General features: G+C 50.7%; 2 protein-coding genes across 11 annotated transcripts in view; both read right to left on the reverse strand.

Moving 5' to 3' along the window:
• AP2M1 (adaptor related protein complex 2 subunit mu 1) overlaps positions 1-14,317 on the reverse strand; it is a 30,728-nt gene extending 16,411 nt beyond the window's left edge. Inside the window, exons 1-2 of the mRNA XM_087738965.1 lie at positions 14,196-14,317; positions 1,214-1,326 (exon numbers count right to left, since the gene is read on the reverse strand). Of these exons, the coding sequence (XP_087595091.1) occupies positions 1,214-1,287 (74 nt within the window). The 5' untranslated portion in view covers positions 1,288-1,326; positions 14,196-14,317. The remainder of the gene's footprint in view (positions 1-1,213; positions 1,327-14,195) is intronic.
• A 581-nt stretch (positions 14,318-14,898) lies between these two features.
• DVL3 (dishevelled segment polarity protein 3) overlaps positions 14,899-24,348 on the reverse strand; it is a 33,299-nt gene continuing 23,849 nt past the window's right edge. For 5 of the 10 annotated variants that reach the window (XM_087738954.1, XM_087738952.1, XM_087738959.1 and 2 more), the window contains 15 exons: positions 23,691-23,812; positions 23,189-23,295; positions 22,472-22,607; positions 22,093-22,186; positions 21,624-21,693; positions 21,189-21,328; positions 20,915-20,991; positions 20,373-20,485; positions 20,007-20,057; positions 19,736-19,885; positions 18,766-18,897; positions 18,348-18,515; positions 17,519-17,731; positions 16,833-17,231; positions 14,899-16,365 (listed from right to left, as the gene is read on the reverse strand). In XM_087738954.1, the coding sequence (XP_087595080.1) occupies positions 16,334-16,365; positions 16,833-17,231; positions 17,519-17,731; positions 18,348-18,515; positions 18,766-18,897; positions 19,736-19,885; positions 20,007-20,057; positions 20,373-20,485; positions 20,915-20,991; positions 21,189-21,328; positions 21,624-21,693; positions 22,093-22,186; positions 22,472-22,607; positions 23,189-23,295; positions 23,691-23,812 (2,004 nt within the window). In that variant the 3' untranslated portion in view covers positions 14,899-16,333. Of the gene's footprint in view, positions 17,232-17,518; positions 17,732-18,347; positions 18,516-18,765; positions 18,898-19,735; positions 19,886-20,006; positions 20,058-20,372; positions 20,486-20,914; positions 20,992-21,188; positions 21,329-21,623; positions 21,694-22,092; positions 22,187-22,471; positions 22,608-23,188; positions 23,296-23,690; positions 23,813-24,348 lie in introns of all 10 variants that reach the window. The other 5 variants (XM_087738956.1, XM_087738953.1, XM_087738957.1 and 2 more) reach the window with 3 other exon arrangements.

Genomic DNA, 24,348 nt, shown 5'->3' on the forward strand with positions numbered 1-24,348 from the left:
AGAGATTTAAAGCTCATTACGTGAAGCCTTATTACAGACACTGTGTTGGCTGCTACTCCATCAATGAAACAGTGCAAGCCTTGACTAGCTACTAGTTCCACCTCAACTTTTAACCTCCCCTAGACAATCCATAACCAGAAGGGACACACTCTTCAGACTAGAGCAGTCTCACAGCAGACTGGCTTGACAGTTTTTTGTAATTCATGGCAACAAGTTATTTCACAGCACATCCTACCACTATTCATTGTGAACACCTGGTACAAACGATTTTTTCCTAAACTGACCAGAAGGATCTCTCTCATTGGACTTTGAATTAACACCTACCACAGCCCTGCTTCCTTTAGCTATGTTTTGACCCTGTTAACTTCAGTTACTAACTTCCACCTAATGCCTAACAGTAATGAAAATCTACTAGGAAGAGGAGTGTGGTGCAAGAAAGCCACTTAAGGTTTTCAGTACAAGCATCATCATCACTTGATAACAGGCTCCTTATAGCACTATCCACTGCCTATAAGACACCAAATTTTTAGTAAGGTCCCTTCTGGGAACTAGCAGCCTAAGGATTGTACAGATGCAGTCTAAGTGAGCATCATAACACTTGTGTGAAGCGCAAGGAGACACCTACAATCTACTGAAGACTTTTAGTGCTTCCCACAACTTTAATTACCCAGTGAATGTACGCTTTTCACATACAAGGCTGCCATACAAAGCTGGGGGACAGAATGCCAGCTTTAAGTGTGCAGCTGTGGTTACTATGAGACTGCTTGCAGACTTAACTTTCCAAGACCATAGGCAGTCTCCTGCATGCCTGTACTTGATGCTAGACATCTGTGTTTGAAACTAATTCAGAGCCCTGGTTATAGCACATGGCAGACAGTTCCCGCATTACTGCTCCCGTAAAGTTTTAACGATTACAGCGAGGCTGGTAGACTCCTGCAGTGGCAGTCCATGTTCCTGAAGCATGTGGAGTAACAGCCAGATCTCTACCATCCAAAAGGAAGTCTCAGGTTTGCCTGCAGGCCATCCTTTACTACCATCTGTAGGTGACCAGGGCTTAAACTTTTTTTTTTTTCTGAACTAAGCCTAGAGCAGCAAGTTGAGTTGCAGTCTTACATGCATGCACAGCTAATGCAGAACAAAGCAGCTCTGGGTTGTTGTCCGCACCAAAACGAGACAGAAATGCCAAGACCAGGGATGCAACACAAGCACTTACCCAATGTCATCCCGGTAGACTCGAGAGATTAAAACCTCTCCTTTGTGATTATAGATGAATAAGCCTCCGATCATGATGGAACTTTAGTCTTCTCTTCCCATGTTGCTTAAGACCTGAAGCAAGAGAGGGCATATATCAGTAGGCTGCATGGCAACAAGCAGTACAGCAGGCGCAGACTTTTGACACCTGCTGGCTACTAGCCAGGGCACAGACACCTTTTGTCACACACATCCTCAATCAGAAGACAAGCCTCACAATACTTGTGGTGGTGAGGACCTGACAGCACATATCTTGATGCCACAGGAATAATGAACTCCAGCAGATTACAGGGAGGGACAAGTGGAGGGCATGCTCAGAGATACTCCTGGAAGTTTGATGGTGTAGGCGACTTCACCTAATTTATCTTGTTACACCTGGCCAGGCAAGCACATGGCTGAGGCCTGGTAGGGTAGCTAGCGACTCAGGAGCGGCTCAGACACTGGAAGCAACTGCCTGCCTCATGCTTACATCCTGGAGAGTACAGAGCTCCTTACTTATAAAGGACTATCAGAAACAGTGTTTTAGGCTGGAGAGTAGGGAAGTAGCCTTATTGCTGCAGTTACAGATTATACTTTTTCATCTGCTGGGATTTTATATGGAAAAGTGTGTGCTCCCAATGCACAGTACAGACTGTACATACCACAACAGACCTACACCCCAAACTACGTGCCAGTCTCTCCAGACCAGCGTTCCCTCATGTTTGCTGCAGAACTGCCCCTCTGGGGCAGATGACAACAAGGACTCAACGAGGAAGCCCACGGGGAACGAACAGCCTTGTTCCAGACCTCGGGAGCTGCCGCAGGAATCCTGACAGAGGCCCAGCCGAGTGACTTCCTGAGTTTGTCTGAAGGAACTCAAGAGCTTAGGTCTAGGTGAATACGAACAGCTCTTGTGCATCCTGTAACACAAGAGGCTCTGAAGATGACTGCAATTTGTAGTCAGGACTGAAGATTAAAAGTAGCACTGAAACAGATGCAGGCTTACTACTCATTCCATTCATCAGCACGAGTGGATCAAGCCTCAAGTATTAGTAGTATCTGGCTTATCCCCTGAACATGAGAAAAACACCACAGGCCTGGAACGACAAGCAAATCAAAGATCCTTTATTTCTACTATAAAGCGTCTATCTCCCCAATGACCAAGATGCAAATCAGATTCATTTCTTAGTTAGGCTTTTTGCATGCAGTTCACACAAGTGTTTCAGATGTCACCAAGCCTAACACTGTACAGCAGGGGGTTCTTAGCAGCAAGTACACCTCGGTTTATTACTGCTTTTACAAGAGCCTAGGAAGACTGCTGAACTTAAGGAGACAATGATTACACAGTAGCAACCACTGACCTAGTTGGTCCAGTAATTCAACATTTCTAACCATTACATTTGCAGATAAGGATGCAAAATTGACAAAATCCAACACAGATCTGCTTGGGATCATAGCTGCCTAGTAGTACAGGCTGCATTAATAACTAGGTACAAAGAACTAGCAGATGTCATTAGCCAGGTAAGCTTTTTAGATAACAGCTCATTCAGAGTATTTTTTATCCACATACCAGCAACAGTGCAGCTGCGAGATCAAAAGCAGCTCCCTGGTTTAATAAAGCAAAGGGTGGCAGGGAACTGCTACAATACACATGGAGTCTATATAGCGTTATGTTTTAACTACTTTCACAGCTTGGAATTAATGTCTTCAGCAAGAGTCCTCAGGCCTAATTTCTAGCATCTTGCATTCAAGGGGTATGGGTACAGCATAAAAGGTGATCAGAGGAATGGGGTCATCCTAGTTACTTAAGCTAAGCTACTTGATCTTAGGCATCTGGAGTGCTTGTTCAAAAAACTAATTTTTAAGTGGCAACGTTACAGCCTTTGCCGATCCCTAGCAGCAGTACTGAGTAACACTTCAGAGTCCAAAATGAGAGCAGCCTGGCCACAAGGTGCCATTGGAGTGGGAGATTTCAACCATGAGCCACTTTAATTGGGAGCTAGTGCCTCAGAAGTTACCCTCTTAAACTGCTAATCTCCTCTTTCTTCAAAGGAAGATTGTTTTGAAGAGAACTACAAAGCTGGTAGACATTACTGAGGCAGAAGACAGTTTGATTTTACTTTTTTAAATACACAGCTACTTTACCAGATCCCGTTCCTGTTCACTCAGGTTTAAGTCATAATACCCACTCCAGCAACTGCTTGGTTGGCTTAGCCCAGAGAAGAGCGCTACAAATACGATAGGGCAAGCCTCATGACTAGGTCTTGGGATGATCACATCGGTATTTCTCAGCTTTGGCACTGCAGAGCATTAGATAACCAACCATTCCACACTGCTGTTAGGGTGGGTTAGCCTACACCCACTTGTCTGGGGTGGGTGGGAAGGATAGGGAGAGGCTAGCCTAGAGACAGATGCTGACAGTGAACCGATATGTGTTTGCTCAGGAACACAGCAAAAATTAAGTTAAAATGACCTGGCCTCAGATCATCTCAAAGGTCAGGGGAAAAAAAAAATACAAAAGCAATACACACAACAGAGGGACAAAAGGACTTCCAGGGTAGATGCCTGGAGTACTAAGAGTAACGTATCCTCTAGAAGTTATGTTCAAGAAACTAAAGCAGCTGCCTATTTGAGGGAACTACTGCAGATGCGAGTTCTGTGCTAAAACAAGATTTATAGTGCAGCCACTAATTTTCATTTCAGAAAGACAAAAAAGAAACTTTAGATTTCATAAGCCTTTATACCAACATTTTTAGCTACACCTAATGAGTCCTCAGAGAGTAACATTACACATATTTCTCTGCTATGGGTCTTCAGCTACCAGATGGCTGCTTCTGCTCATTAAAAGGAAAAAGAATCAAAAAAGTCAGTTAAGTCAAAATCGTAAGAAACAGACAGACGAACAGTTTTCCCAAAGCTCAGTAGTGAGCTTCCTGGCTTTTACTCCCACATTCTGCTGGTTGAGCGTCTCTGGCTATTAACAGGCTGCCTCCTGCCACTTGTCAGTGGCTTCAAGTCGCACTGTCATCAACATTTTTTGATGTCTGAGACTCCATCTAGCACAGAAAAGGTTTTCAAATATGTTTTTCTCCCATTCCCATTAGTGACACTTTATAACTTCAGGATACAAGTATTTCATTTACTTCCAGGCTAAGTCTCTGTAACCAAACCTATTAAGACAGAGGCAGCGCACAGTCTGAGATTCCCATGTCGTTACAGGGTGGGAAAAGCCTTCTGTGGCCGCTCAGTGTCCCACGTAGGGGGACCAAGGCTACACGGTGTAGCTGGCAGCAATGCCAGCATCCTCACCCCAGAAGACAGGGACAATCCTGTTGGTCAACAGAACAAAACCAGGTTCTCAAATTTAAGGAAGGGGCTGTACCACAGATTCATGACTACTTACATGAAACACACGCGGCTCTAACAGGCATCCAGGAGGCCACTAAAAGGGAACATGCAGGGCTAGAACCCAAAATACGGAGAACATCTGTTTGAATACAGTTGCCCAACAAGTCTGGCAGATGCTGAAGCTGTAATTCAGCAAACATTTGAAAGGTCACTCAGGCCAAATGATTAAAAAAAGAGAACCATTACGACAATGAAAGCAACTTGTTGGCCACTCTAGGAAATTCTTTCCTAATTAGTATTTTTTCATTCCAGATAAGAGTCAAGGATGTCTTTTCAGACTGCTACAGGGCTGGCTTCCACATTCAGATATGGGCTATTGCTACCAAAGGTGAAGAAGAGTTCCTGCACCTCTTTAAGCCTTAAATTGTATAGAATAGTTTCCTGGAAGCTTATGCAACTGGTCAAAGCTGGATCATATGAATCCTACAAACCCTTTCCAGAAGATTCCTAGAAAGCACATCCTATTCTTAAAAAAAAAAAGTAATCTCCCTCTTGGGTTTTAATGCTGCTTAAGTTATTTGTTTCACTATTTTTAGCATAAAGGAAACGTCTGCTTTCATGAGCAACACGATCAGGCACAAAGCATATACAAGACAAAGCCCCTTGCTAGCATGACAATCCAATCGCTTTCCGAAAAAGCCTTGATTTGAATATTTACTACATTACTATAAAACATGTAGAAGACTGCTGATCAAGCTTCATGTTGGAAATTAAATGCCTTCTCTTAGGAAGATCTACAAGCTTTAAATGTTGATTGAGATAATGAGGTTATGCTTTCTCATATGTTAGGTTAGAACACATTCTGTAATAGCTTCACTTAAGTTACAGGCAAAAATATCAGTATTTTTAACTGCATCACAGTACTAGGCAGCAGAGTCAACTGCTTGCTTATCTTACACATTAGTAAAAACATGTTAGACTGAGACTAGATACAGCATGATTCAAGTGATTTTAGTCTTTAAAAAAATTCTTTGTCAATGCAAAGAAATGCTAGGCTTCTTCCTTATACAAATTACAAATATACTGGGAGGTGAGCTCAGGCTTCAAACTTCCCATGCGCAGTTAGCTCCTAAGCTAACCAGCTTCAGTTGCACATTTAAGAGCCACATTGGTTCATACTGTAGATCTGTTAGCTCAGTATCTTGTCTTGGACGTTGGCAATGAAGGGACAGTCAGATAGGAGTAAGGACAGGTCAAGAAAAAACTCCCCAGGAGATCCCCCTGCAATGGCTTGTTTATTTTAGAATTCTCAATGGATCTCTTTAAAGTATTTACCCGGTTTCCTCTCAAATCTCTGCATCAGCACCATCCCATGGCAAAAAAAAAAGTCTACAGTTTTATAACCACTGTATAAAACACCCTCCTTTAAGCCTGGTTTTTCTTCCTTCCCTCAGCTTTGTTTACTGGCCTTCAGTTCAAGTGCAGGAAGACAAAATTAAGAACTAGCCCCCATACTCTATCTCCAGGCCACTCATGATTTTGCATATTTTCTCCACTGTCTTCATTGCCCCTTTCCCAGAATGAGGTGTTCCCAGCTTACTCAGTTGCTCTTAACAAGGACATTGCTTTATGCTTTGGTCTTTCTCAGTGCCTTCCTCTAAACATTCTCCTTCTGGAAGTGAATGCAAATCTGCACAAGTTATTCAAGATGTTAGCAATCCATGATACAGACAGCATGACAATCATACATATCGTGCTTTGATCTCTTCCCAGTGGTTCTCAATATTTGACTTACGTTTTTAAACCACCACTAGCAAGAAGCTAATGATTTTATCATCTAGCATAACTCCAAGATCACACTGAGTTCAGTCTTCAAGGTGATTAACCACATTATAGGTGAAGCTAGAATTGCCTTTGCTCCCTAATCCACATACATGCACCATTGTACATTTATGTACCTTGAATTTAGTGTGCCGTTTTATAGTCCCATCACTGCACCTCTATGCCATTTTTGACCTACTTTGCCCTTACTACTCTGAATGTCCTCATATTCCCCCCCCCCCCCCCGACTCCTGAACAGGATTGCTCTTATTACAAATCCTCATTTGCTACAAAATAGGATCACACAGAGAGATTTGCCACCAACCAGCTGATGCATACTAGCCATGCAACACTGGCAATGCAACTCAATATTGGACAACTTGCTCAAAGTCAGAAGGGGACTGGCTCTGTGCTATGTGAGCCCCTGCTTAACACCCAAGGTGGCAGTTTCACTTACTACAGATTTAGCCACAGGATCAGGACCACTCTGCCAGGTTGTTTTGTAATGGCAGCCTATAAGCATAAATATACCTGAGAGAGCCACCAGCATTATTTCATATGTAGTAGCAGCTTGCTTCCATACCAGTTATGATTCTCCTCAAGCCTGAAAAAACCCCCACAATTCTACTGCTCTACAAATTAAACCTGAATTCACATATAAGTGCAATTTACCTATTTGTGTCATAAGTGCAATTTACCTAACTCTATTTGTGTAAGGTAAAGTTTTTCAGGTACCAAGCAAAGTCACATGGGCTAAGGACAGTGAATACAAGGAAACAGTTTTAGATGACTAACCCAACTGTACCCAATATCCATCAGGTCTCTGCAGTATTTGAAGGACACACGCAGTATGAACATCTTGCTGCACTCCTATCTAATGACATCAGGGCCCAAAGAGGTCTCAAGTGCACAAGGTATTTAAGAGGTCTCAAGTGCACAAGGTATTTGACACAATTATAAGCAGATCTTCCTTGCTCTGCTTGACTTCTGCAGTCCAGCATCTTGATGAGTTCCAAACATCACAAGCATAGACAGCACAACGGCATCAACACAATGTTTACAGCAAGCTCGTTCTGGTGCAGTGCCACTCTCTCAGCCAGCCTTCACCAAGTTTGCCCACGATGGAAGTTCAGGGAACACTGACAACATTCCAGTCTTCTGCTCAAGCCTTGCATTGCGTCCCTCCCAGACACAAGATCAGAGTGACTGCGCTCCCTCCCCACTACAGTTACTTCCATCAGCTAATGGGAGCATGTCCGCACAGCTGGAAACTCAAGAGGTGGAACGACTAGCCTAGAGATATATGAACAGACGAGAGGAAAGCTATACAAAGGGCAGCATGCAAAAGAAAGTTGCTTAAAGCTTAGCAAGAAGAATGGCTCTTTAAGATGACAATGGCTCTCCTTGAAGTGGCTGCAGTGAAAATAAGCCTGCTTTGTTTTGATCCTCATTTGTGTTTCGGTACAAGTTTTGCAGATACTCGTTTCAACTATTTCAAGGTTACACTGCAACTAGAATGAGGTTTTTAGTGGTACAGTTCAGACTTGGTATGATCTTCCACAGGTTTTTAAATAATGAACAGTTTTCTTTTCAGATCAGCTTTGAAAATGAAAGATCCTAGCACTTGCAATGGTTAAGAACTGCAGGGAACAGGGCTCAAATTAATTTGAGACTGACATTCAGTGACTCACGGCTGCTGGAATCAGAAGGCCCCAGAATAAGAAATCCACCACAGAAGATGGGTTCGTCTGCTCGCTGTGCATAGGCAACATGACTCAGAAAGCATCCCAGCATTGCTCAATCAGCTCTCAATGACTCATTCTGCTCCTCTCCACAGTCAGCCTTTTCTAGAGAGCTTACCCTATGCTGTTTTTGAGTTTCCTCAGGCTAATAGCTCACTGCAAGACACAGTTTAAGAGCAAAGCCCATTGCTTCTTCAACTGTTTATCATTAAGTGCCTGGAAACCAAGATAACTCTAGATGAAGCATTTGGGTTAACGGTCCATCAACTGCATTTTCAGAGCTTTGCAGCTCCGCTCCTTCTGTTTCACTGGCTTGAACATATGGCAACCCGCTCCACACTGCTAGCTACAGCCCTGTTTTTTAGTTATAGCATGGATGGGTTTATTCTAGTTAAGGTGCAGAGAAGATCCACATGTATGTTGAATTCACACCAGTTGGTGACTAATCACCTTAATTTAGGAACAACAGTCCTCTCCCAATACACTCTGCATTCTTCAAGCAGCTAGCTACTGGGGTAGGAGTGAGATCTAACATCTGAATGCTGCTCCTACAAATACCTAAGGCCAGTACGCTTCCTACTCTGCTGTCAAGTACTTGCATTCCCATATACTTCTACTTCAACCCGTAAATAGAAAGGAAAAGGATCATGAAGAACATCACAGACAGACCACATACTTATACACACTTATAAACCTACTAGGAGTTAAGGCTACATGGAAATGCCTTTCCACTGAAGTGAAAATGAGAGCATTAAGATACACCTTTATAGCAACTATGGCAAAGTTACAACATTAAGACAGCCAGCTAAAAAAAAAAAAAGAACATGTATAAAAATGAAATGCTGGGATGTGGATTTGAATGCATTTCAGTAGTTACGTAACTGAAAAGCAGCAGGATTAGCTGGACCTACAATGACTGACATGGTAACGTGCACCTTCTTAAAAGAATCAAGCATACTCGTCTCAAATCATGTCACTGCTCATGCTGTGCAAGGGATGCGCATTAGGGAGTATCCCTCTCTCAAACCATCGTGACACGTTAGACGAAGCCCCAGAAGCCACTCTGCAGCAGGTTACCTGCAGACCATAACCAAGGGAGCCCAGAGAAAGACAAAGACTCAATAAAGCATAGTATCTTGAAACCTGCTTTTGTCCACTGATTCTATCATAGATGGAAAATTCCCTATTTATTACATCTGAGCTAAAGATAGGCAGCTCTCCAAAAGCCATCAGGCTTTGCCCTTTCAGACCTACATTGTGCCACACACTTGGAATGCGTGGGTGCAGTCAGGAGCACGGGCTCGGGCAGCAGGATCCTGTTGCTGAGCTGTCAGTAGCTTCACATATTCTGGGATGCAACAAGTGGCAGAACTGGGAGCTACCTAGCGAGATGATGCACTAAACCTGCATTTAGCAAGTGAAGATTCAGCAGCTCCCTCCTGCAGCATGTAAGAGCCCAGCCTTCCACTTCCATTGCCTCTTCGTGGATTCAGACCTAGAATAGCTGTAGAAAAAATGAACATACAGCACGGAGCTTTCTTAGACTAAACCAAGGCAGACATAAGGAATGGATTAACAAGCATAGTTTGTTCCCTCTGCAGCAACTCTTCAGAAACACCACAGCAAACAGTACCAATTCTCCAGTCTTTGCCCACTGCATTAGCCTCCCACAGTCTCTCCGCTTGAGAAGCCATAGCATCACACCAGTAACAAGACGCCACTGTAGTACCACAGTTATCTGTTCATTAGGATATGAAAGACAAAGCTGAATTCTAGCCTAAATCCCAAATACGCAGACATTCAAACAAGTGGTTTTCTCCAATACATTCGTCCCATAACCTGAAGTCTTTCAGGCGACACCGTGCAGACCATTAATCCTTCCCTGCACCAGCAGAACAGTGCTGGCTTCAACCTACACCACAAACTTTGGAACACAGTTGTCTGCCTTTTGTGACTGTAGTTGCACAAATGAAAACAAAAAATAAAAAAGCTGATCTGCTCAAACTCATTGCTTCGGAAAAACAGTGAATTGTCAGTCAGTTTTCTGCAGTGGTACGAGGCAACGTGGCTGCAGTAACTGCAGCTTCACATCCAGGCAAGAGATGCTTGTTCCAGCTCTAGAAGAATGAGGTACTGTCTGGAGGAAACATGTCATTAGCAATGTGCCTACAGCCTAACGGTACTGGAGCCATAAACTTTGGGCGTATATTGGTATTTTTGCCTCGGGAAAGAGCAAATGCAGTTGTCTGTATCCTCCCACACCAGTTTCTCTAAGCTCAGTGCAGGCAGAAGCTGCTGAACTCTTGAGCCAGGCCTGGCCCCTGCCATGGCAGGTCTGCTCAGCAAATCCTCTGTGTTCTCTCTTCAGAAGTGCGGTGGTAACACAGCAGCTCAAGAAGAATTGCTCAGGAGCAGCCTGACAGCAGGGACAGGAGCTCTTACGCTGCCCCTAACAATATAACTGCAGTTTCACATTACCACCCAAGCACCAACAGCCTCAGGGTTTGGCGAGCACTGGTAGCATCCCGATAGTGCCGAGTGCATTTGTCCATTCGTTTCAGAACGCACCTTGGGGATCAGCTGTATTTTACTAAGCCAGCTGTGCGGGTGCTATTCTCACTGTCGAGAGACCTCTCCAGAAAAGAGTCTAGCACTACAGGTGGTGAAAATAAGCATGCAACATGGCCTGCCAGTTACCTTCAACTCAGCCACGGACAGAGCAAGCTGCTGAGGCTTGATCAGCAGATCTGATAGGACTCCTGCTCATCTACAAAGCCATTTTGGCCACAGCCCCACTGTGAGGCAAGCTGCTAGCTTCATCGATTTTCCTGTGCCATCGAGTAGAGGGTACGAATAAACACAAGATGATGAGTAGTGAGCCCAAGACCCAGCTACTCTGGGCTTTGTCACTCCCATTAAGGGCTAGAAGTTTCCCCACAGCACAGACATCACCTAGTTTGAATGAAAACAGGAATGCTTGTTTCTCTAATCTACACAGCACATCCAGGGAACAGCAATCACAAGTCAGTTAATAAGCTGGTGTAAAGCAACCAACCCATTTAGTAGTCTATTAAAAGAAAGTTTGGGTTCTGACTTAACAGTAAGTAAGACTTCTGTGCATTAATGAGCTTATCTAACTAAGCAGTTCAAGGTACATTAGCTGCTAGAGTTCTCATCCAGGAAGAAACCAGGAGAGGTACTGCAGCTCTCACCCAGAGGGCTGAGGGTAACTCACCAACTGTAACAATTTCTGCATTCCAGAAATCAGTATGATCTTGGACAAGCGACAACAGTTGGAGCAGGAGGGGGATTAGTCAGGCTGCTCTGGCAAACTGGAGTTATTCAGAAAGCCAGTCCTTTCAGGCTAGTGCTAGCCATTATCAAACCAAAAGGCTTAAGGCTTACAACGATGTCACTGCCCCACCAGCTAATCCAAGCATCTAAGCTTTGCTTAGAGGGCTACATTAGCCACTTTCCAGGAGGCCACGGGCTGCACTTGGTTTTAAACAAGAGTAGCTGCCATCACTTCATCCTGGGGAAGACAGGCTGCATAATTTAATTAAGAGGCATACCGTGAGCTAAAGAGCTACGGAGATAAACCCATCAGTTTCAGAGAAACCGTTCCTATTTTAAACCCAATCCCATAAATCCGCATAACCAGTGGGCAGGAAGAGGAGCACATTCAACTCTTACCAGGCTCTCCTCCTACAGTCTACTTCTGCGTGCCATACTGCACGCAGCCAGTCTAAAGAGCAATAAGAGATAAATACTGACACAGGGAAACACAAGAAGGCCCCTTACTCTGGCAAAACATCACAGGAACAGTGTTTAACACACCTCTCCACCTTATTTTGAGTCCAGCCTTATCTGAACAGCCCCAATGCCTTCTTCCATCTCTACCAGTTCTTCCGAGGCAGTTTTAAAGTCAGGCCGAAGCCCTTTTCACTCTTGAGCTAGAAACCTGAACAATGACTTGCATTCTATTCATCTTCTAACAGAAGTGGTTAGAGACACTGACTGCAGTTTGAGTAAGAGCCTATATTCTGCAGGCCAGTAATGGTCTAGGTGCCCTGACTTGCCAGTGTTTCTCTCTCTGCTATCACTGTAGAGCAGATAACTGCATTTCACATTCTGTGCCTCAGCCTGCAAGCTTTTAGCTGAGCTGCCAACCTCCTGCTGAGATCAAAATAATATATGGCTTGCTAGTAACTTTTGACTCTGTAGGTCATTCACTACAGGAGAGAAGCTGACTCTGGCATACAGACCAATTATATTTTGGCACCCCAGGCTGTACTTCTGTCCATCCTCCAGCTAACCCAAAGAACAGCCTTTAAATGCTCTAAGGGTCTTTAGGAGTATAAGCTTAGAAAACCAGTGCGAGATGTTGTGCTGCAAAAGACAGTCTTGGCTTTATCATTTCTTGATGCAGGGATGAGACAAGTGAAGTTTAACTAGGGTCACAGGAAGTTTCTTTACAAAGCCCATTTTGTTTCATGATTGTTCCCATTCCATCAAAAAAAACAAGATGCTATCAAACATTTCCAGTCATCTGTGCCTCAAAGGACTGAAGATGTAACTCTTCACAGCCTCAAGACTCAACTCCTCAAAGGCCAGAATTGTGCGCTCGCAGGAGGAAGAAGCAGCCGGCCATGATACCCTTCAAAGAGATCTCAGATGCTCTCCCTGAAACATGGCCAGTTTGCAGCCCAAAGGACGCCAGGTATCTTTGTCACTAGATGGCACTTCCTACAGAAGCGATGTCTCCCTACTGACAGGGAAAATATGGAAGTAGGCAGTTTGGCAGCATCTCTTCATATTAAGAGATTGTCCCTCTGAGCAAAACTCACAGCGACAAGAACAGCTTTTACTATAGGAAAAAATAGTAGCTACAGATCTGATGGGATTCAAGCAAACATTGCCCAACAAGACACTACGCGAGCCCGAATGCAGTTAGAAACCTGTAATACCTAGACTTCCAAGCCGCAGAAGCCATCCAGACTCACGTATCTGGGAAAGTTCCAGGCTCAGATTTTGGCAGCCTGAGGCTAAAACTTGATAGCAGCTTTGTCATACTAAAGCAAGCACAAAACAGATCATGGACTCACACAGCTTATGAGGAGAAGACTAGATCAAAAGCGAGTCATTTCCTAGTGGGGAGAGAAGTCAACTGCACTGGACGATAAACACAGGCTGCGTTTCCTGCAGCTTTACTGGACCCAAAGACCTACCCAGGAAAGAATGGAAGTGGAAACGCGTCTAGAAGAGCCGTTGGATACGAGCCTGTTTTAAGCCTCGGAACAAGCAGAGTTCAGCATCAGCAGCACTACGTTCTGCCTCAGCAGGTTTCCCAGAGAAGAAGCCAGAGGGTGCAAGCCATAACCTAGCTAATTCATGTTTGTAGCAGTAGTACAGGCAAATAATTTTAGGGGAAGTTCCTGCCCGATCGGACTGCAAGACCTTTGCTCAGGCTGACCCAGCACATCGCTGCAGGCCTTCCCCAGGCGTCCTCCGCCACCCCCAGAGCTTGACTCTGTCCCCACCCTCACCCGGTTCAGCACCGCAAGGCTGCCACCCCAGGTACTCTGGAGACAGAGCTAATTAACACAAGCAATTAATAAACCCCCTCACCCCTAAGCAACGTGCGAGTGGATGAGCCAGCTCCGGCGGGGCTGGGGTCGCCCAGCACCCCTTCCCCGGGGCCTGAGGGAAAGCCCCCCGCGGGGGGAGCCCCGCTTCCCTCCCACACGGCTCCGCAAGGGGCGGCCCGGCCCCGGGGGGCACCGCCGCTCCCCTCCTCAAGGGCAGCCGCTGAGGTACCTCTCCCCGCCGGCGGCTCCCCTCCCCAAGCCTGTCAGGGCCGCGCCGCGCCCCGCGGGGTAGGCCCGCGGACCCCCAACCCCGGCGAGCGCCGAGGGAGCCGCCACCCACGGCGGCTCGGCCACCGCCCGGGCGCCGCCGCAGAGCGAGCACCCGCCGCAAGGAAGCCGGCCCAGAGAAGGGAAGCGGGGCGCGCAGCGCCGCCGCGGAGCGGGAGGACGGCCCCGGGCACCTCACCTGCCGCTGCCCGCCGCCGCTCGCTGCCCAGCGCCCAAGATGGCGGCCGCCGCCCCCCCTTCCCTCCGCGCCCCCCCTATCACTGCAGAGCCGCCGCCGCGCATGCCCCGCCCGCGCCCCGCCGCCGCTGCGCATGCGCCAGACCGGGAGGCGGGGCTCGGCCGCCGCCGGCGCCGGGCAGGACGGCCCCCGCGCGGAGCCTGCCGGGAGCTGTAGTCCGTGCGGCGCGGTGCGTCATGGGAGTTGTAGTCCGCGGAGGGGACGCGGCGTGGGCGCCGTGCGAGCGGCAGCGCCGGGGCTGCGGGCGTGGGGCCTCCGCTCCGCCCCGGTCCCCGCGGGGACGGCCTGCAGGGAGCTGCGGTGCGCCCGGTGAAGAGGTGCCCCTCCCCCCGCGTGGAGGCCTGGAGCGGCCATGCCCTTCCGCGGGGCTGCTGGCCGCCAGCACCGCCCCGCTCCCCCCGCGGCATGCCTGCTGGAAACGGGGGAGCACCGGGCGCCCGCGGCCAGGCCCCGCACCGGCACCGGGAGGCCGGGCCCGGGCCAGGCTCAGGCCGCAGCAGCCCCCGGAATGCCGGGAAGAGGCATTTGGGAAACAGGGTGCCCTGGTCCCGCTGGGATCTCGCTGCAGAGCGAAAGGCGGGAGGGCAGAAAAGGAGGCTGGAAAAAAAACAAAAAACAAAAAACCACCAACACAAGGCAGGAGTCCAATAAAACTATGTTTATAAATAAAAACAAGGAGATTGGTTTTGCTTTTATAAAACCCAGGGGGCAGGGTAGGGCAAGGGCGTGAGCAGTGGCCAGGGCGGCTGCTGGGCGGCATCAGGAGAGGGGGGCACGGGCAGCAGCTTGCCGGTGCCGAGCCGGGGGACAGGAGGATGGCGGGGAGCCGAGCCGGGGGACAGGAGGATGGCGGGGAGCGGGCCCCGGCGGGCGGAGGGGAAGGAGAGGGTTTAGGGAGTCACGGGGAGATGATGAACCGATGGCACGCGAGAGCTGGCAGAGGGGTTGCAGGGGCAACGCGGACCCCCGAGGAGCAAAATACATTTCATCTCCAGCGTATAAAAACTGCAAACGCACGAAAGACAAAAGGAGGCAACGCTTGCGGAGGCGGCCACGGCACCAGCACCAACAGGAGCGGGGTCGAGCGTGCCTGTACCGTACCGTGCTTGGCCCCGGGCGCGGGGAAGGGGGCTGCCCCCGGCCCGAGGCACGTCTCCGAGTACCCAGAAAAGGAAAAAGGGCAGGGAGCGCCGGAGCAAATGGCCTCAGCTGTCCCGACACATCTGCTGGCACCAAGTCCGGAGGCTGCGGTTCAGGCTGCAGCCTCCCTCCCCAGGGAGCTCGTGTTGCCGCCAGCCGCCGTTCACAGCCCGGAGAGAGTGGGGCCGTCCCAGAGCCTCGTCCCTCCCGGCAGCCAGGCCGGCAGCGCTCACGGCGCTGGGCAGAGGGGGAGGCAGACTTGGGTCCTTCGCAGGGCAAACACAGGGGACCTCCACCTTTCCCCAAAGCGTGAAAACAAACCAGTTGTGCCCCCTCCCTCCGTCCAAGTCCTTGGAGATGTCACACTGCCGAGCACAGGCGGCAGCTGCCACCACCAGCCCCAGGCATGGGACAGCCCCTACAAACGGGGCAGGCAGCAGTGTGTCGCAGGCAGGAGGGCAAAGAGCAGGATGGAGGGAGCAGAACTCTGCCCTTAAATCCCCCCCGAGGACCCAAGGGCAGGCACCCAGCACTGCTCTGGGCTAAACGCAGAGGTACAGCCCCAGCCCTGAGACTCACGGCCCGAGCAAGGTGAAGGAGGGTCCTGCCATGGGGCAGCGCCAGGCTCGGACCTGGCCCAATGCGTGGGCGAGAGGAGGGAGGCAAGAGGGAAGCGGCAGCATCTCCCTCCTCCCTGGAGGCACTGAAGCCCTGGAACATTCATGCATTAGCCAAAAGGCAACTACAACAGGATTTAAAATGCATATATAAGGCTGGTCCCTGCTCCCCTCTCAGGGCTGCGGGAAGGGCAGGGCGTCTTCCGCAAGGGGGAGGAAAGAAGCCATCTTCAGCGCCACGTGTGCCCAGCGCCCTTGGAGCTCCGTGTCCTCCTGTCGGGCCACGCCACGCTCCAGCTCTCCCCCCCACGGGCGGCAGGCTCAGAGAAAGTCAAACACCCCGTAATTCTTTGCTGCTTGATAGAAGAAACACAAAAGGGTGAAAAGAAAGAAGAGATGTTTAGGGTGGAAGGACCGAGGCAGCAGCGACACACGGGCAAGCAGCACAGAGCGCTGGGATGGATGCGGATTAATGGGGTTAGAGAGGATGGCAGGAGGGAATTACCATCGGCAATACACAAGTCTGGTGGCGGGATGGGCTGGCAGCACTCAGCAGGCCTGCCAGCCCCGTCCACCCCGCTCGAGGAGGGATTAGAATCAAGGTTTAGTTCCATTTATTATTTTTTTTCCCTTTTTTTCTTTTCGTTATCAAGACCAAAAAAAAAAAATTAAAAAAAAAAGCAACAAAACAAAACCCAAAAAACAAGGGGTGAAGCCAGGGCTGGTCCTAGGAGACAAATGACGGGGATGGAGAGGGGGAAGGAGGGGCAGCAGACAGACAGGGGACGGGCGCTTCACATTACATCCACAAAGAACTCACTGGGGTTGCCCATGGCCATTCGGAAGGACTGTCTACTGGCTGTCAGTTCGGGGGGCACAGAGGCCAGGTCACGGCCCGGCGGCGCCCCGGGGGGCCCCATGGCTGAAGGCGGTGGAGGCATCAGCAACATGGGGGGGCTGAAGAGAGGGGGGAGGCCGGGCGGCCCGTATGACTGCTGGCTGTGGTGGCTGCGGATGCTGTGAGCCAGAGAGTGCTGGCTACGCTGGCTGTGCTGGCTGGCTGGCACCGAGCGCTCGCTGGCCGCGCGCTCACGCCGCATGCTGCTCCTCGTGGTGTGGTCCGACTCGCTCCCGCTGCCGCCTGACTTGGATTCCCCGGTCTTCTCTCTCTCCTTCCTCCTCTCGCTGCCGCTGCGATTGGAACCGCTGCTCCGGCTCCCTGCAAAGCGCATAGGGCAAGGTTAGGTGACAGCTCAGACAAGCCAGGAAGAAAGGATGCTCCTCTCGCCAAGAGAGGACTACAGCACGCTGCAGCACAGCCATCCGCCAACACAGTCCGTGCTCTCGGTCTCCTTTCAACTCCGAGTCCCACAACCCTTCTGAGATGGCTTTTGCCCTGGTTCCCCCACACATAGGGCCTTGCCTAAGCAGCCTTTTCCTACTGCTCCCCGGTACTGAACAGGGCATCTGCCCGCCTGCAGGCATATTTTCATCCTTTGCACTCACCTTCACTGTGCTGGCTGCCCGCGCTGCCCCCTCCGTAGCTGTAGCCTGGGTCAGGGAAGCCGGGGTGGGGGTTGTATGGATGAGGTGGTGGATACTGATACGGGAAAGCCATAGGCCAGGGTGCGGCTCCTGGGTGGGGGAGCGGAGCCAAAGTGTCCTGATCGGAGGCACCGCTGGAGCCATCGTGATCATGAAGAGAAAGATTAGCCATGTCTGCAAGAAAGCAGAGAAGAGGGGTTAATTAAAGTGGACAGACAACCACGTGTGACGAAGCAGCTCCCTGTCCATGCTTGCTGATGGACAAGGATGGGGTACACGAGGAAAGGCAAGAAGATGGCGCTCTCCCTGCTAGTCAATGCAACCATTTGTGCTTCCTGGCTGGAAAATAGCCAGGCTGTGAGAGTCCGAGCTCCCACTCTTAATACAGAAAACAGCTTGGTGGGAAAGGACCACATCAGAGCTGCAGCTCACCCTGCCAATTACTTCCCCCATCCCTCTTACTTGAGAACAACCCAGTTGTTTGAGCACCACCCCCTTGCCAGCACTGGAAGTTCAGAGCCTGGAGACAAAGTCAGTAAAGACTAAGACTCTGCTATGGCTGCCCAGAAGAAAAGATCACATAGTAGGTAACAGTGCCATCTTCCAACTTCACCACCCCAGCAGCATGACAAGGGAGCTGGGATATTCTTCCTCACTCTCTAACAGGGTCTTTAGAACATGGGGCCCAGCCTGTGGCAATGGTGGTAGCTATGTGCCCACAGTGTTAGAAGGGCTCTGCAGGACCTCAACCCCCCTCCATCCTCTCCCTCACCCATGCCAAGTGCCATACTTCCACAGAGGTCCCCGAAGATGTAATAGCATTGCTCCGAGAAGGTGATCTTGTTCACGGTGTGTCGGATGTAGCCAGCCTTCAGCAGATTGCTGGCATATTTGCGGGATTCACGACGGTCTGTAAAGCCCTCCACATGGTGATAAAGCCAATCCACCACATCCGAACCTGCCGCCAAACATCAGAATTAAATACAGCAACAGAGAGGAAGACAGTGGCCCTTGAGGCAGTGGGCCGCACTGGCGCCAAGACAAAGTGGGCCAAAAGGTGAAAAGGGACTGCACAGCCAAAGGTTCAATTTGTGACTCTGGCCTGGTCAACAGTTTATGGTGAGAGATGCTCCCTTGGGCATCTGCTTGGAAAACACACCACCCATTCCCCACTCCCTGCCTCTGCTGCAGACAGCACAGTCTCTTACCAATGAAGGCATTGGGGATGGTGATCTTCAGCCACATGCGGTCACGCACCTCCAGGCCTGACTCTGGTGAGGCCATGGCTTTGACAATGGTGGCCATGTCGCTATGGATGGACAGGTGAAAGTCATCGAGGCCTGTGGTGTGAACAAAGGGAAGGGAGGCAAAGATGAGAGAGGACAGAAAAGACAACAGGGCTACATGGAAGCATTGCACATAGGAGGAATGGGCCAGGGAACAATACATCACAGACAGCCTTGGGGCGCATGCTGTGTAACCCCCCTTCCAGCCTTCCAATGTTATCCTTCCCATGTCAGCCATTTCGCCCTGTGCAAAACCCAGGCTAGAGTCTCCTTCCTTCCAACCAGTCCCAAGCAGCTGAGATCCAAAAGCTGCCAACTGAGCCCACACAGCCCAGCAAGGGAATTCTCTGCTCCTCACAAACTTGCAAGAAACTCCTGGCTTTTTGCCCCGGCTCTCTAGACCCTTGCTTCAAGGCTCTGTATACTAGAATCACCCAAAACCTTCAGAAAGCAACAAAAAGAGCCCTGTGCTCAGCAGGACCCTGCCCCACTGCAAGTCTCTTTGCTCCCAGCTGCCTCCATCCTGCCCTATCTGCTGTCTGGGAGGGCAATTGCTCCAGGGACAAGCTGATTCCCTCTGGTCCGGCACTCTCAGCCGGTAACCCCTGACTGCTCTGAACCTTTCTTCTGCACCTGCCACAGCTCCTGGATTGCACCCAGGCTCTTCTACTCCCCTTAACTTGAAGGCTGAAAAAGGTGGTATTAATTCACCCAGCCAGAACTTCCACTGATCCAAGTGCCTGCCTGGTGACAGCTGCCTCCCTCTTAGTCCCCTGTCAGGGCAGACCTTGCCCATCTCAGCTGTCCCCAAGCAGATGTATTGCTCCCTTTACAGCACAGCGAAGGCGAGGAAGCTGTGCAGCGGGTGGAGCACGGAGGCACAAGAACTTACGTTCGGTCTCTGGGATGGAGCTGGTGATGGAGGAGCTGGTGGAAGTGATTGTGCTCATGGATGGACTCATACCGTACGCTGGGTAGGTGCCAGTCATCGCTGCCGTGTGAGACACCCAGGCTGCCGGGTCGATGGGCCGGATGGGCTCACCTGCAGTGAAGAAAGAGTCAGTCAGTAGCTATAAGAAATTATCCCCTCATCAAATCAACCTCTGGGGAGGGACAGGGACTCAGTGCAGCCCATTCCATCCCCAGCATCTGCCGGGACTCACCCGGATCGGAGCATGGAGAGTCTGGCCCAGCCCAGATCCGCTGGGGAGCAACTGGGAGAGAAAGAAGAAAGGGAGGGTCAGCAGGAGAGGTGCAGAGGGAGAGATCCCCCTATGGCTCAAGGAGGGGTTTCTCTTTCCTCTGGCGCCCCGAGCAAGTGACCCCCCTACCCCAGTGAAACGCGTCCCCAGCGTGATGTGGGAAGGAGGGCTGGGCTTATGGGCATTTTGGCCTGGGAATAGGACATAGCAGCCTCCTAACAGGAGAGCTGAAACCCCATCAAACCCCAATTCAGTGCCACATGGAGTCACACACACAGGGGAGGAACAAGACAACAACCAAGTAAGTGCTTAAGGCAGGGCTCTCACATGAGCTGGGCACCAGCGTTAAGGGTGGGTCAGCTATCCACTTACTCCTGGGTAACGAGAAGCAGCCCCGAGGGCTGGGGTCCCAGCACTTGGCCACCGTCAGGGTGATGGGCCTGCAACAAAAAGGTGAGAGTTAGAACAAGACCACAGTGGCACAAACCCTTGCGTGATGGATGGATGCTCTACACTGGCTCTCTCTTGCGAGGCAGGGAGAAGCTGCCAGTAAAGTGCCCTTGTCCCCCTCCAGCTATGGATTTTCTTAGTGGCACGGACAAAACGACGTGACCCTGCTGAGGGTTGCTGATAACCCTAATGACATGGCATCCCCACAAAAAAGGGGCAGAGACCCCAATTCACCACCATTCTGTTGGCTGCAATTCTTGCTTTGGGCATGAAAACCCAGGAATCAAAGCAACCCCAAAACGATAAGTTCTGAGCTTCTGTGGAGCCACTGGCAAAGGTGGCTGGAAGACACAACTCACACACCCCAAGCACACACCATACAGCTGCCCATGGAGGTAAGGAACAACCCAAGTACTTACCCCGGCTTGTGCACAATCTCCCTCAGCACCCGCACAGCATCATCGTTGCTCATGTTCTCAAAGTTGATGTCATTTACCTGCAAACAACGCAAAGAGGTGAATCCCAGAGATGTGACCAGAGGCTGAGCTCCCCACTCAGCTCAGCAGTGACTCAGCTTCCCTCTTCCAAGCGCAACTTCCTGGGTTTAGCCTGCCAAAGTGCGCAGGGAGGCTTCTGAGTCTGTTCTTACTGCTTTCCCAGGCCCAAAGATGGAGCTATGTGGGCGTGAAGTACCTGCAAGAGCATGTCTCCGGGCTCAATCCTGCCATCAGCTGCCACAGCGCCGCCCTTCATGATAGAGCCAATGTAAATGCCTCCATCCCCACGCTCATTGCTCTGTCCCACAATAGAAATGCCCAGGAAGTTGTATTTCTCTGCAGGGATGGAAAGAGAAAGAAGTAAGACACCATAAAGCAGCAGGCACAGGCAGCCCTAACCTCAGACAAACCACGTGCTAATGATGGTCGTTTGCACCCCTGTCCCAGAGAGATGTCCTGGGACGCAGAGAAACTCTTGAAAGACCAGTGCTTCAGGACAAGCCACTTTCCTACAGAACCCACCTCCTCACTCCTCCCCACATAGGTTCTCTTTGCTCGCTCCCCAGTTTCCTCTCCGCCACCCAGTCTCGCTCTGGAAGGAATGCAGGCTCCATGCACACCTCCCACTCACCCATGTTCAGTGTGACCGTGATGATGTTCAGGGACATGGTGGAGTCTGTGATGCTGCTGAAGGACGATGACTGCAACATAAGTGAAACATGAGATGTCCTCCTGTTGTCCAGCAACATTCCCAGCCCCAGCTCCCTCTACTTGTGCTCCCTGTGGCACCACAGCCACCATCCAGAACTCCAGCCTTTTGCTGGGAGCTTTGCAGAGCCAGAGGGCATCAGCCACAGTCCTTGTGATCTCTCCACATCCAGTACAAGGTCTGTGGTCACAGCTCTTGAGGCTACACTGGCTTGGGAAAGGTTTACAGCACTTTATAAAGTCTCAGCACTTGGACATCACCTGTCCCCAGCTGTGCCCAGAGCAAACACAGCCGAATCCCTGATCAGCCCTGGAGCACTGAGTGGAGAGATCCACCAGGCAGCCTACCTTGCCCTGCATTGCCCTCCCCAGGATACCCAGCCCCTGGGTACCCGCTCAATGCGTGGAGCCTTCTGTTTCCGCCGGCGTCGCTTGTGCCTCCTCATTAGACGGGAAGCGCTGCTTTGCTCTGTCGAACTGCTAAACCTAGAGGCAAAAGCAAGAGTCAGTTCTTCTGCTTCCAGGGTGGTGGCTCTGGCAGCAAGAGAGCCACAGAAATGGCACAGGGAATAGAGGACTGCAGGGGCAGAGGGGCAGAACATGTACATGGGGGACAGACAATAGCAGAGGGGGCTGCTGGGTGAGACTTGAGACAGAGGCAGCTCTGAGCAAGGACCCTGGAGCCCAGGATTACTGTGCCCTGCAAAGGCATCTCTCAGTGCTGGGAGGCAGAGGGAAGCTAGTATTCCTCCAGGACCTAAGCTCTCCTACCTGCTGGTGGAGTCATCTTCATCTGAATCGAAGAAGCTGGTGGTCTCCAGCTCACTGCTCATGAGCGTGGAGGAGCTCTCGTACCCGCCCAGGTCTCGGCGCCGCTCTCCCTTCACTGTCCCATTCACCCTGGGTGCTATGAAAAGACAAGACTCAGTGTGCTTGAGACAGGTCACAGGGAAACAACCCCTTTCCTTCCCGCAGGGCTCACGGCAACCTTCCCAGAATGAAACTGGCCATCAGACAATCCCATCTAGTGCCAGCTGGCTCTAAGTCCACCCTGGGATCAGATCTATCTTCTGTGGGATACCTCTTCTATCACTACAGGACGGGGAAAGGCTCAGGGGCCACTAGGAACCATGCTGCTAAAGTCATGGAAGACTTGCAGCCGGTTCCTTGGCAGAGCAAAGAGCAGCATGGAGTGGCAAGGCCATTCTCCTTTTCAACTAAGAAGGACTGAGGCACTGCTGTCTCCTGCTCTTGAGGCTTCTAGAGGAGACATCTCCTTTGCCCCCAAAGGCTTCAACACCAAGCTCTGATACAACACAGGTGTTAGCTCCTGCCTCCAACGTGAGCCTATGGATTCAGATCACTGAAGAGCCCTTCTAAGCTGGGACGGTTCTGCAGAGCAGAGAGAGCTGCCCCCTGTCTGGAGCTGGTGCCCCACTGTGCCCCAGCCATGCCCTGCAGAGCTCTTGCCATGTTACCAACACTTACCATGCTCCGGCCCATCTTTCCGACGAGGTCGTTCCCTTTGCGACGACACCACCGAGTCTGTCTCTGTCTCATTGTCCAAGTTTTCCCGGCTCCCCCCAGTGTTAGGGCTGCGATGAGATGAAAAGGAACAAATATGTCCAACAGGGAACAACTTAAGCAGGCTCTCTCTATCTCTGTGCTGGCTAGCACAAGCCTCTAGCCATCAGCTGTCTCCTTCTTGAGGGACAGGAGCAGAGGCGGTGGGGAACAACCACAGCAGATCTATGAGCTCAGGGCAAGGGACTGGGGGAAGCTGTGCCAGCTCTTTGCCAACTTCCCTGCACTATTTTCAGCATGCCCTTGCTTGTTGAGTAATGCAGCTCCACTTCGAATCTGCTCCCAGCCCCATCCTCCTCCCCTCTGGCTGGCTCTTTGGGTAGGAGCGTCCCAGCCCCCGGTCTGGATTTACAGCAAAGTCACTGTGGGTCCCTCAGAAACCAGGATAGGTGTCCAGGTAACTTACTGGAAAGAAGGGGGCCTGGAGTCTCCAATTCCTCCCGTGCGCTCCATGGAGGGTGGCAGCTCTGTCTGGTTATCAGCACAGACTGAGCCAGCATCTGAATGGGAACCCTCTGCAGACACCAGCTGGAGGGACGAGAGACAGAGAATGAAATGGCTGAGGTGCTGGGAAAACGTTCACAAGAGTGGCCAAATGAGCTGGCCAAAAGCCTGCCTGGCCCACGATCTCATCTCTGACGGCGGACAACAGCAGATGCCCAGGAGCGGGTATGGAACAGGCCAAGCATGTAGCAACATTCCCCCTCAATGCCTTCCCAGACGCCGGCTATTTGTGGCTCGGGAATTCCTGACCCAGCAGTGAAGTCCGGGTGGCTGACAGCCCTGCTTGGAGACTGACACCATCTGCGCACCCACGCTGCACAATTTTTACGCTCAGGTAACCTTTAGCACATGTCCTGTGGCAAGGAGCGGATTCCCCTAGTTGTTCTTACATCGGAAGAGGCAGCTACCAGGCATTCCTCTTCTCGATTTTACCAGCCTCTGCACCTCTGCCTTTGAGCTGTGGACCCAGAAGGACTTTCACCTTCCCAGCCCATCATGGGACCTGGGGGTAACAGAGCTCAGGGCTGAGGCTGGCTTTGAAACAGACTCCAAAACATACT

Source organism: Nipponia nippon, unplaced genomic scaffold, assembly GCF_047370975.1.
Source record: "Nipponia nippon isolate SJK-2023a ecotype South Korea unplaced genomic scaffold, ASM4737097v1 scaffold_7, whole genome shotgun sequence".
NCBI lineage: Eukaryota > Metazoa > Chordata > Aves > Pelecaniformes > Threskiornithidae > Nipponia > Nipponia nippon.